This window comes from Phacochoerus africanus, chromosome 13 (assembly GCF_016906955.1).
Source record: "Phacochoerus africanus isolate WHEZ1 chromosome 13, ROS_Pafr_v1, whole genome shotgun sequence".
NCBI lineage: Eukaryota > Metazoa > Chordata > Mammalia > Artiodactyla > Suidae > Phacochoerus > Phacochoerus africanus.
Window position 1 is genome coordinate 64,810,401 of NC_062556.1, and position 13,626 is coordinate 64,824,026.

The following is a 13,626-nucleotide window of genomic DNA, read 5'->3' on the forward strand; positions in this document are numbered from 1 at the left end:
ACTCAGAAGGTTAAGGACCCCACATTGTCTCTGTGAAGATTCAGGTTCCATCCCTGGCCTGGCTCAGTGGGTTAAGGATCTGGCATTGCCACAAGCTGCAGTGTAGGTCACAAATTCAGCTTGGATCCGATGTTGCTGGGGTTGTGGTGTAGACTGCAGCTGCAGCTCTGAATCCAGCCCTGGCCTAGGAACTTCTATATGCCACACATGCAGCCATAAAAAGAAAAAAAAAAAAAACCTCGCCATTAATAAAGTAATTGTATGAGTTTGATACACAAATGAATGATATAAATTTATATTGCAAAGGATTTCCCTTAAAGCATTTTTGGGAAAGAAAAAAAGGGACACGTTAAGAAAAATTAGGTACTATTAACTGTTCATAGAAAGGAATCTGATACTCTTTCCAAGACAACTCTGAGAATAGTATAGGTCAAATTATGTTCAGTATACTTGGTTTACAACTGTAGAACACATGTAGGTTGCATGTTACATAAAACACATAAATGTCTTAATATAACTTCTATCCAAAAATCATTAAACAATGAAAACCACTGAGTGCAATGGGATTAACACAAGGATTCTTTTATCAAAATGAAGGAGGATGGAGGTTCTCTATTCCTCCAGACATTTTCTGAGACCTCTCAGAGACAATGGTAGAGAATGGTGGAAAAATAAACCAACATTTCCACTATGCCCACCCACAGCTAGGCCCTATTAAATCCTTATCTTTTTAAATTTCCATGGCAACCACTTTATCCACGAAGAAATCAAAGTTCAGGAGAGTTGTCACAGCCTTATCAATTGCACAGGCAGACCCACATTTCTCTGACAGCAAAATGCCTACTTTTTCTACTCCCAACACTCATCTCCAACTCGAAGGGGGTCAATGACAGGAACAAGGCGCAGAAATTCACTGACAGATTCCAAAGTCTGTCTGCACTGCTGGATTGTGGAGAGCAATCTGAGTCTTCCAGGTATGAAAATGAAAGGTCTTCTCAGAAGGAGTCCAAGTCTTATTATTACTTTTACTTTTCACTTTTTACTTTTTAAAGTTTTAAAAATAACCTGGGAGTTCCCACTGTGGCTCAGTGGGTTAAGAATCTGACTGCAGTGGCTCGGGTTGCTACAGAGGTGCAGGTTCGATCCCCAGCCTGGTACAGTGGGTTAAAAGGCTGTGGTGTAGGCGGGCAACTGCAGGTCCAATTCATAGGTTGCAGCTATGGCTTGGATTCAGTCCCTGGCATGGGAATTTCTATATGCCTTGGGTGCAGTCATAAAATTAAAAAAAATGAAGAAATAAGAAATAAATAAATAAATAAAATTTGATAGCCAGATCATTGGTAACACATTGGCCTTTACACATGGCCATCAAACTACCCCAGCTGTTGGAGGTCTCTAAAAATTAATGACGCCAGGTTAAAGTCAAATAACTATTTAAACAAAATCAGTTGACTGCCCATAAATTTTATTATAGGCCAAATATCCCTAGCCTGTGAATCTGTTAGAAAAATTACAACACCATGGAACCCAGCTAACTTACAGCCAACTATTCTTAGCAACAGTGTTTTGTGTTTTTTGTTTTGTCTTTTCTAGGGCTGCACCGTGGCATATGGAGGTTCCCAGGCTAGGGGTCTAATCAGAGCTGTAGCTGCTGGCCTACACCACAGCCACAGCAACTCAGGATCCGAGCCGTGTCTGTGACCTACACCACAGCTCACGGCAAATGCCAGATCCTTAACCCACTGAGCGAGGCCAGGGATCAAACCCACAACCTCATGGTTGCTAGTTGGATTCGTTAACCACTGAGCCAAGAAGAGGACTCCAGCAACAGTCTTTGACTCCCCCTCCCTGAAACACTGACTCTTACAGCATCAGCACTCTGACCTTTTTTTTTTTTTTGTCTTTTTGCTATTTCTTGGGCCGCTCCCACGGCACATGGAGGTTCCCAGGCTAGGGGTCCAATCGGAGCTGTAGCCACCGGCCTACGCCAGAGCCACAGCAACGGGGGATCCGAGCCGCGGGGTGCAACCTACACCACAGCTCACGGCAACGCCGGATCGTTAACCCGCTGAGCAAGGGCAGGGACCGAACCCGCAACCTCATGGTTCCTAGTCGGATTCGTCAACCGCTGCGCCACGACGGGAACTCCCCAGGAACTCTGACCTTTGGTCTTGTGGTCTGAGGATTCACAACGAGCTCACAAGTAGCCACAGCTCACTCCCAGGAAGTCACTACAGAACTCGGCATCCACATGTCAGATGCTATTGACCGAGTCTTCCTCATGCTATACATGCATTATCTCACGGGATTCTCAGAGCACCCTAAAAGGCAGCCACTTCTCATGTTCTCCTTTTCCAGATGAGGAAACGGAGATTTAGAAGTTAAACGACTTACACAGAAGAACAGCTGGGATTCAAACCCAGGTAGTCTAACTCTAGAGTTGTCATCCCAAAGGCTCAGGAATTCCATAAAGAAGCAACTGTTAAGCCACTTAATAAAAGGGCTGAGTACATCTCTACTATTCTACGAGTGTGCCTGAGAAAAAGTCACACCTGGGCACACCAGACAGTTTCATCTACCACTGCCATTCAGAGAGTTTGCTGAGTGGCCAACAGGTGGCAGGTGTTACTCATTTGATAAGTGAGTCATCACTTTAGCCTCACATACCCTTCACATTTGAAAACCTTTATTTCCTAGCAGCTGTTTCTAAGATAACCAAAACAATCAAAAAAAGTCTATGAACATAACATCTTTTATGTTAACAGGTTTTAACATTTCACTGACTACGACCAAAGCCAGATGAGCTTTTTTGAATGTTTAAACAGAATCCATTCTATCCATTTTATGATAAATACCTTTATAAAGAGCCATCTCAACACGATTTATAACCTTCCGGTTGTTATTTATTTTTTTGTTTTAAGTTAGCATTTTATGCTTACATTTATTATAGAAAACTCTAATAAAATAGCACTTATGAAACAAATAGGCGATTACTGACATCAAATATCATTTAATGATCATACTTAAGGGTTGTGTACTCAAGGCTAAAACATTAAGATTTTCTAACTTCATTCTTTTCTGCCTGTTCATCTATTTCTAGCACACTTCTCTCAAGACTCCTATTGGGTCAGCCCTAAGCACGATTAACCAGTTTTCTGTTCCCTACACCCAGTTCTCCACATTCACTCTTGCTTTGGCTCCACCATCGCCTAAATCCACTGGAGAATGACTGGAATGGAAGTATGAAATCAATCTTGTCAGTTTACTGTTTACTTCAATATCTTTATCAGACATTTTGTGTTTCCTTCACAAGTTGAGAAAAAAAGATACACATGCTGATTTCTGCTACACTAAAAAATTACCATATTTATCTTGGGTTCAACGTCTACCCCATAACAGGTGGAAATTAAGGACAAGAGGCAAAATTTTTTAGTTTTTTAAATACTCTTGTTATATTAACAACCATTCATGTTCTCAAGAAACACACACTTTAAAATGTTTAGAAGTCAGCAAGTCACTGCCAGATGTTCAAAACTAATAGTATGTATACAGAGACGGAGGAAAAAAAGCCAATATGGCAAATGTTAATAACTGGTGAATTTAGTTGAAGATTATAAGGAAGTTTTTGCACTGTTCTTGCAATTTTTCTGTAAATTTTTAAATATTTCCAAATTTTAAAAATGAGGAAAAAAATCCACAAATTTTAGCATTCCATATTGTTTGCAGCCTGACCAGCAATTGGTACCTGGTTTATTTTTCACTACATCAATGAGGAGGAGGAGGAAAGGGCCTCTTAAACAACCAGCACTTAGACGATTCAATAAAGCACTGCAGACGTTACCTATGTTTAATTAATAATTAAACAGAGGTTTAATTATTAATCCTGTGTTAGTCTACACAAGGTAATGAACCATGTCACCTGTTGGTTAAAATGACTGTTTTGCTTAAATATGCTGTTTCTTCTGATTTGCAGTTCAGATTTAAAAAGAAAAAAAAAAAACAAAGGCAGTGAAACAGGAAAGGACTTTCAATATCCCAGACAGTAGGAATTGAGGCTTTTCCTGGATAATCACAAGACAGGTTCCCACCTGGTAATAGCTGGCTTTGGCCTCAATCATCAGCTGCTGGGTGGAGATCATCTTTTTCCTGCGTTTACACTCTTCCTTGAGGAACTTGATCTCCCCGGCCTGCTTGCTGAGGAGCCTCTTGCTCTGCTCGCCGTCGGCCAGGCTCAGGCGCAGGCGCTCCTCCAGGTGGTGCAGCTGCGAGGTGAGGAACTCCTGCGAGTGCAGCAGGTACTCAATGGTGAGCTGCGCCAGGCGGATGAGCTTCAGCAGCACCGGGTCCACCCCCGACTGGCAGTGCGGGCACTTCTCGTCCTCCAGCTTGCAGAAGGTGATGTTCATGATGTTCTCCTGCAGCGTGAGCACGTCCACGGCGCCCGCCACCTTGTCCACGTCGATGGCGCTCAGCCGCCGCCAGTCCACGCTCTCCAGCCGTGGTCGGAACTGGAAGAAGGGCAGGGGGCCCGACGCCACGCTGGGAGGGGGACAGGCCATGGCCGCGGCGCCCCCCGCGGCGGCGTCGGGTCCCTCCAGGCCGCTGGCGAGCGGGTAGTAGACGTGCTTCTGAAAGGGCTGCGGGAAGGAGACAGACCGAGAGTGGTGGGGGTGCTGGGGAGACCTGTAGGGCTCCCGCCGCCCCCAGCCCAGCGTCCGCCGGCGGGCACTCCTGCTTCCCGCTGCTTACCATGCTTGGAAAGCTTATCCGCCGCCTCTGCTGGCATCCGAGGAGGGGGCGGTCCCGTCTACCCGGCCGCCTCCCGGGCCGCCGCCGCCCCACCCCTCGCGGCGGCGGCCTAAGGTCCGGGCGTCTAGGCCGTTGCTATGGCAGCGCCTTGGCCTAGACCCGGAGCAAAAGGCGAGCTGGCCAGCGCGTGGTCAGCGTGCGTCCAGGGCCCTGCGGGAGGGGAGAAAAATTCGTGGTTCATCCTGAATGGACACACCCGTCCACCTCAGAGAGCACACCTGTCCACTTACACCTCCTGAGCCTGACTCCCCTGGGCACCACCCTCCCTGGCTTTGGCGGGGACATCTCATGAGAAGCCACATTCTAGATGCTACCCTCTGATCCTGGCCTCAGGTTCTGAGATTTTACATATCTATTCATCCTCATCTTTCACACATAACTCAGAGTGTCTTAAGCAACAAATCTCTGTGATCTTGGGATGGCGGGGGACTGGCTACAAAAAGACAGGAAAACACTTTTAGGGCCTAATCAAAAATATTCTCTATTTTGATTGTGCTGTTGATTACCCAGGCATATACATTTGTTAAAATTCACTGAATGGTATGCTGAAAATTAAGGGCGCATTTTGTATGTTACACTTCAGTAATGTTGTTTTAAAAATTAAATTTGTAGTGTAGTTAATTATATGCGGTGGAAGACTTCCTAAATTTCTCACATCCAAGTTACTTTTTTCAGTGGAGTCTTGCTGGCTCAGTGGTAACAGACCCACAACTAATATCCATGAGGATGCTGGGTCGGATCCCTGACCCCACTCGGTGGGTTAAGGATCTGGCATTGCCGGTGTAGGTCACAGACACAGCTCAGACAGGCATGGCTGTGGCTGTGGGGTAGGCTGGGAGCTCAGATTCTAGGCCTCGCCTGGGAACTTCCACATGGTGCAGGTGTAGCCCTTAAAACAAACAAGCAATGGAGTCTTTCTTCCTCTCTGGGTTGGCCACCTAAATAACACATTCTGATAGAAGTACAAACCAAAGAACTTCCCCAAATATGTGCTATTTTACCTCTCTGTCCAGGAGGATACATTTTCAAAATGTGAAGATAAAAGCAATTATATATCAGCTTTACCACCAAGTTTTGCAGGGCCCTGGTATTTACCTTACAAACTTATGTGGCAGCTGCATTCTGTGTTCAGGAGAGGCTAAAATGTTTCTAGCAGCAACTTGGGGACCTCGGGCCTCTCATTCTCGAGGTCTTCTGGGAGCTGCCTGTGGCTATCACAGAGATGGATGAACTGAGGAAAAGCCAGACATTCCTCAGTCCACCGAGGAGCCCCTTCTTGGACCAACCATCAGGAAAATGTTTGTCTTTCCTAACAGCCAAAGGACAGAAAAAAGGAAAATACAATTCAGAGTAACTGGAAGCAAAATTATAATATCAAATATTTCTAGCCCTTTCTAGATACTGAGAACTAGAAATAAGCTCTATGAAAGCATTCAGAAGCTAATCATACACTTTGTAAGAAGCTGCACATCCAAATAATTTTCAATGGAATTTTTTGGGGGAAAAGAGCCATTACGGATTCACTGCAGCCAGCATAAAAGTCTTAGAGATCTAGCTTCAAAAGTCTGATTCTTCCATATACTTGCAGCCTGACCTAGCATAAGTTACATCAGCCCTGGGACTCAGTTTCCCTGTCTGTTTAAGGGGCATCAAGGATACCGACCTGGCAGGTCTATGTACTGTGGACTCCATCCACTGGGCTGCAGGATCAGCGGGAACAAGGGCCGTGATCTCTCTTGCTCACCGTTATATTCCCAGCACCTAGCATAGGTCAGGCACAGAGAGGCGTTAAGAATTTACCAAAAGGACACATGGATAAAGAACGATCCGAATGAATTAGCTTAGTTAAGTCAACATCAAGCTCTCAGACCCCGTCCCTCATATTTTCTGTGCCTCTGGCCTGTTAGGGAAATTCACGCGGGATCTGGGTCCCTGCCCTTGGAACTGAAGGGGCGGGGGGGCTGTCTGCGCACCCACATTGTATTCGGAGGCGAAGGAGGCGCGCAGGGCGGGAGGCGCCCATCTCGGTTCTCCGCCACCGCCCTGGCCCCGAGCGCCGCGCTCTTGGCCACCCTGGCCCCTCAGCTGGATCTCTGTCGCAAGATGGCGGGAACAGGAAAGCAGGGGGCACGTTTTCCCGTTTCCTCCGCCACCCATCCCTCCGCAAGGCCGCCAGCCGGCCGCTGCGCCTCCCTCCCCGGGCGCACCGCGGGACCGACCCGCCAAGACAAAGAACGAGGAACCCGGGCTCCAGTGGGGCCTCGGCGCTGGCCCTTAAAAGGCAAGACAAACGGGGAGTGGGGACTGCGGCAGCCAGGCCAGCGGGGTCTGCAGCGCCTTGGCTCGACGCGGGGAAAACGGGAGGAGGGCCCGGGTTCGCGGGCACCGAGATACCCGGGTTCCCCTGGGCGCCTGGCGCATCCTGAGCCGCGGCTCACCCGAGCTGCGCGCTCCTGGGCGGGCGCCGGGCGCTGCAAGCGGACGGGGGCGAGGCTGGGGACGCAGATCCCAGGGGCGCTGCTGGAGCGGAGGAGCCCGTGGAGGCCGAGGAGCAGCCGAGCGGGAAGCGGCAGGCCGGCTCCTTCTTCCAGGGCGCAGGACGAGGCTTGTCTGTTGTGGGCAAGTTGTGGCGTGGAGAGCCGCCTGACGCCGCTCCAGGCCCTCGCAGATTCACCGCCGCCGGTGCCTCGGGATCCCCCACCCCCCTCCCGCCCCCTCCCCTACGCGATCTCGACGCGGCCTCTTCTCTCCGCGTCCCGACTCCTCTGGCAAGCTGGGCGGGACTGCACGTCTAGACCGCAGCGCAGAAATGCGCTCCACCAATCCCGCTGTTGGTGCAGACACGTGGTGCCGGGGGCGCGCTCTGTTGCTGGCGTGGAATGCTCACCCCGGGAAGGCTTTTCAAAAAGAAACCAAATTCACTCCATCCCTGCGGTTGGCCTAGCCCTCAACTAGCTAATTTCCCATAGAAGCAGGGGCTTTATGTGAATTCCTCCTAAGAGGAGATGCATTTTAATCGCACAAGTCTGCAGATGCCAGAAACCTTGAAGACGCTATCTAACGCAGCCTTGCACTTGATTGAAGGGGAAAACAGGCTTGAAGACCATATGCCGAAGCACACAGGATTTAAATCCACCTAGGTTTCCGCTTTGCTTTTGGTAACGCCGGGTTTAGGACCAAAGGCTTGGATCTCTGTTGGTGGAAAGTTTGGCGGTTGGGGACGGGAGATGTCCTGGGTCAAGAGAAAGGCGACTGTTTTTAAACCTAAAATTGGAACCTGTGGTCTAACAATGAGGCACAATTTCGTAGTTTTAGATAATGAGTGATCCAGAAACTATGCACATACTTAGCAACCATGAGGTTGACCCAGACTGAGAAATTTGAGGGCAACTTCTGCAAAGTCTTAGTGTCTGCTGTCTATAGAATTTTTGTTGGATGACAAACAAAATTTATTAGTGTAAAATGCCTTCCCCTGTGTTTCTTCTTGACCGAATTTAACAATACTTTATTTAGCGCAGGGCTTCAAACATAGTCATACCTCAGTAAGTATGTTGAATTATTTACTTTAGTTTTCACTTAAAATCATACGACCTAGGATAACTTTGGTGGGATTTTTTTATTTGTCTAATTTTAATGCTTCAATTTGAAAGAGAATCCAAGATACCACAAAAATGCTCTAAAGTAGTAAAGTAGTATAGGTAAGGATATCTAGGTAAAATTTTCAGGCATTGTGAGGGAGATAAGGCCACTTTGCAAAATCTATGCTCTAGCTGTGTGTGTTTGTATGTGTATGTTGCACACTTGCAGGGATTACTTAAATTGTGTGTGTGTGTGTGTGTGTGTGTGTGTATGTCTTTTTAGGGCCGCACCCGAGGCATACAGAGGTTCCCAGGCTAGGGGTTAAATCGGAGCCACAGTTGCTGGCCTTGCCACAGCAACTCGGGATCCGAGCCATGTCTGCAACCTAAACCATAGCTCACAGCAATGCCAGATCCTCAACCCAGTGAGCAAGGCCAGGGATCGAACCTGCATCCCCATGAATGCCAGTTGGGTTCATTAACCACTGAGCCACGACGGGAATGCCAAGGATGCTTAATTAATATAATTTGATAATATACTGTTTGAATTATGGGTATTTCCCATTCCCCACTCTCAGTATGTTACCCCACATATGCAGAATTGGAAGAAATAAAATGAACCAGTTGAATTTGGCATGGCATTGCAGCAGTCATATATTCTTGATCCTTTTAAGCCTTAAACCAATTGTAATAGCTGAGCTGGGAGTTGCTGTGATAATTAAATAATTTTTTTTTCTTTTTAGGGCCACACCTGCAGCATATGGAAGTCCCCAGGCCAGGGGTTGAATCAGAGCCACAGCTGCTGGCCTAAGCCACAGCCACAGAAGCATAGAATCTGAGCTGGCTCTTCCACCTATGCTGCAACTTGCACAACACCAAATCCTTAAGCCACTGAGTGAGGCCAGGGGTTGAACCCGCATCCTCATGGATACTAGTTAAGTTCTTAACCCACTGAGCCACAAGGGAACTTATTAAATTACTAAATTTTTAAAAATTATCTCTCTCCTCCATCAGACTGAGAACCTTATGTAAGTGTTCAAATAAGTATGAAATTTTTGAAGACAGAAATGATCCCCAAATAAGGAAAATAGAAATATTTTGAAAAGTTGAGTAGCAACACAAACGGTATAAGGACAAATCAGATGAGTATCTGGGTCCTTACACAAATGAGAGAGGGCTTTCACCCTGGCGTGGCCCTTTAGAAAATTCAAGAAGCTTTTGGACTAGGTCTTCCTATAGCCTGTGCTCTCCTGTTCTAGACGATATTACATAGAATCTCAAAACTTCCTGCATAAACAGTCCATGTCAACTTCCAGAGCCTTGTATGGGCTGCTTCCCCAAGTTCATTTTCAAGGTGGACTGTATTGCTTGTGGTTAGGCACACCGGGTGGCCACAGGCCATTCAGAGGTACTAAATAGTGCAGATATGTGGGTTGGGAAGGATAACCTGTAGGTACACAAGGCCCCTTCTGATCAGGATGGTGCCAGGGTAGGAAGAGAAGAGCTGCTGCCTGGGAGCTTGGCTGAGAGCCCAAGAATTCTAAATTCAAACCTAGCTTTGCAGCCTCAGCTTCCTTTGAGTAACTTAAAATGTGATGCTGCTGGCAGGCAGTTGTGTATTGCAAACGCTCAGGCAACCATTAAAAAATTAAAAAGAGTATGATTAATATGCTAAGAGAAGAGATAAATGGAATGGCATAAACTGCTCCATTCAAACCAGAAAAGGCAGGAAAATGGGATGAAAAGAAAAAACAGGCAGGAAAGAATGGAAAACAGTTATAAATATGGATGATATTAGCCTTTTTTTTTTTTTTTTTGCTTTTTAGGGCCACACCTGCAGCATATGGAAGTTTCAAGGTGAGGGGTCGAATTGGAGCTACATCTGCAGGCCTATACCACAGCCACAGCAACGGTGGGATCTGAGCTGTGTCTGTGATCTATACCACAGCTCACAGCAACACCAGATCCCTGACCCACTGTGCAAATCCAGGGATCGAACCTGCATCCTCATGGAGTCTAGTCAGATTCATATCCACTGCACCAGGAAGGGAACTCCTTATTAACCCAATTATATCTGTAATCATTTCAAATAAGAATGATCTAAATAAACCAATTAAAAGATAGAGATTGTCAGAGTGAATTTAAAAAAAAATAAAAACAGGAGTTCCCATTGTGGCGCAGTGGTTAACAAATCCGACTGGGAACCATGAGGTTGCAGGTTCGGTCCCTGGCCTTGCTCAGTGGGTTAACGATCCGGCGTTGCCGTGAGCTGTGGTGTGGATTGCAGACTCAGCTCGGATCCCGCATTGCTGTGGTTCTGGCGTAGGCCGGTGGCTATGGCTCCGATTAGACCCCTAGCCTGGGAATCTCCATATGCTGTGGGAGCGGCCTAAGAAATAGCAAAAAGACAAAAATAAATAAATAAATAAAATAAATAAAAACAGAGGAGTTCCTGTTGTGGCTCAGGGGAAACAAATCTGACTAGCATCCATGAGGATGCAGGTTCCATCCCTGGTCTTGCTCAGCAGGTTAAGGATCCAGCAGTGCTAGGAGCTGTGGTGTAGGTCACAGATGAAGCTGGGATCTGGCGTTGCTGTGGCTGTGGTGTATGTAGGCCAACAGCTACAGCTCAGATTTGACACTAGCCTGGGAACCTCCATATCTCACAGGTTTGGCTCTAAAAAGACAGAAAACAAAACAAAACAACAACTCAACGGAGTGTTACCTATAAGAAACTCACTTCAAATATAGAGACTTAGTTTGAAGGTCAAGGGAGGGAAAAAAATCTATCACTAATGGTAAGAAAGCTGGAGCAGCTGTATTCGTTTCAGGCAAAGAAGACCTCAGAACTAGGAAGAGAATAAGGGAGTAACAGGAAAACTGTAATGATGAAGAGATCAGTGTTCCAAGAAGACATTATCCTTAACATGCATGTACGTAAGAACAGAGCATGAAAATAGATGAGGCAAAACAGACAGAACTGCCGAGAGAAATAGACAAATTCACAGTTACGCTTGGGACTCCAACATTCCCCTTTTAACAGTTAATAGATCAGGACAACATTGACCTGAAAAGCACTAGCAGTCAACCTGATCTAAGTGGCATTTATACTCCATCCAACAACAAGAAAATATGCATTCTGCTCAAACTTTCATGGAACATTCGGAAAGACAGACCATGTTCTGGGCCCAGCACAACTAAACAAATGTGAAAGAATAGAAATCATACAGCTATGTTCTCAGACTGATGCTGGAAAGATGTTACCAGCATCTGGGGTCTTGTTCACGCAGCCCAAAAATGAACTTCACGAACACACAGGCAGCGAGCAAGCAAAGTCTTTATTACAGGAAAGCAAATAGCTCCCAGGGCTGCTGGGAGGGGGGAGAAGAGCCCCCTCTCTCTATTGTCCTGTAGGGGTTTTTATCCCTTAAAGATGGGGGGGGGTACCAACGTGAGGTCCAGAAAGGTGTGGTTTTTCTCCCATTGGCCTTGTCCAGTTACCTGTATCAGTCCTTGTCTAATAGGGGTTTTAGGGGTGGAAATGTCCCTTAAGTTTTAGGGTTTCTTTGCCCTTCTCTTCCCTTAGGCTGAGTCACCATTCCTCTCATTCCTTTTTTATCAGTTGAGGAGTGGGTTAGAGATTAATTTCCATGTCGCATAGGTACACTTCCTATAGTAAACAAGGCCTGTGGGGTTATTACTCTCTGGAACCCTTAAACCATAAATGTTAATCAACAGCCATATTAAAGAATGCTTCGAAACCCATGCTCCTACACTGACCACCTGAGTTATTATTCTGCCTCAAGACCACAACAGAATTAAACCAGAAGTCAGTAGCAGAAAGAGAGCTGGAAAATCCCCAGATATTTGGAGATTAAACACCATACTTCTATATATAAAACATAAGTCAGAGAAGAAATCACAAGAGAAATTTTGAAGTACTTTGAACTAAATAAAAATACAACTTATTAAAATGTATGAGATGCGGTGAAAATAGGGCTTAGAGGGAAATGTGCTTATTAGAAGTGAGTTTGACACACACACAAGGAGAGGGGAATCAGTTTTGCCTTTTGAATGAAGGAGGCATCAGAGATTTCAAGGCCATGTTTTGAAGCTACCACAGCAACCATACCATAACCTCCCTTTCTTTAATTGTTCCCTGATGGCTTAAGCATAGGAAGTTGCTTGGTGACAGTCTCAACTTACCCTTCAATTGAACTATTTATGTATTGCCTTGAACTGAGAAGGGTCTGGTAGATAGGTTAAAAAACAAACAAACAAAAAAACCCCAGAGTTCTCTTGTGGTGCAGTGAGTTAAGTATCTGGTGGTGTCACCGCAGTGGCTCAGGTCACTGCTGTGATGTGGGTTTGATCCCTGGCCCAGGAACTTCCACCTGCTGCAGGCACAGTCAAACACAAACCCCAAACCTAAGTCTCACAAAAGGTGGCTCAGTCTTGGCATTTGTAGTGGGGTAGGAGGGTCCTACAAGTCAGATGAGAATTTGTGGTTTGATGAAATATGTACTTTGGAGCCCTGATTAATGTAGCACAGATATTCATGAGGGAGAGTCAGGCTATTTTCATCAGAATCTGATTGCCATGACCATAGTAGGATTACCAAGCTGGGTTTACCTCTGGTGGTTAACAGCTTCGACATGGGCACAGGCACCTTGGGCTCCCCCCCACCCCCTAGATCTGTGAGTCCATTTCAGTGTCAGCCCTTGCACCCTGGGTTTCTGTTCTAGAGAGGGCTTTTTGTAAAGAGCAGTCACTTTCTTTAGGAGATGGATATGGAATTACTTCATTACCCTTTACTATGTCTTCCTGCTCAGCAGAGGCAAGAAAGCTAAAATCCATGCTTCCCAGACTCCTTTTCAGCACGTATTCTAGAAGCAAATTGGTTTCTTCCAATTCGACACACTCCAAGTGAGTTGGAGTTCCCCGTGTACTTTGCTTCTAATAAATGCTGTCTCTATTTCACAGTCTTAGCTTCTTTGCTGAATTCTTTCTTCAAAGTAGACAAGATCAGAGTTCCCGTTGTGGCACAGTGGTTGATGAATCCGACTAGGAACCATGAGGTTGCAAGTTCGACCCCTGGCCTTGCTCAGTGGGTTAAGGATCCGGTGTTGCCATGAGCTGTGGTATAGGTTGCAGACATGGCTCAGATCCCGAGTTGCTGTGGCTCTGGTGTAGGCTGGCTGCTACAGCTCTGATTAGACCCCTAGCCAGGGAACCTCCA

General features: G+C 46.3%; 1 protein-coding gene across 1 annotated transcript in view; it reads right to left on the reverse strand.

Moving 5' to 3' along the window:
- DZIP1 (DAZ interacting zinc finger protein 1) overlaps nt 1-7,522 on the reverse strand; it is a 55,502-nt gene extending 47,980 nt beyond the window's left edge. The window contains 6 exon segments of the mRNA XM_047756102.1: nt 4,089-4,637; nt 4,750-4,758; nt 4,760-4,959; nt 5,905-6,118; nt 6,473-6,570; nt 7,248-7,522. Coding sequence (XP_047612058.1) covers nt 4,089-4,637; nt 4,750-4,758; nt 4,760-4,786 — 585 coding nt within the window. The 5' untranslated portion in view covers nt 4,787-4,959; nt 5,905-6,118; nt 6,473-6,570; nt 7,248-7,522.
- Between the last annotated feature and the right edge of the window lie 6,104 nt (nt 7,523-13,626).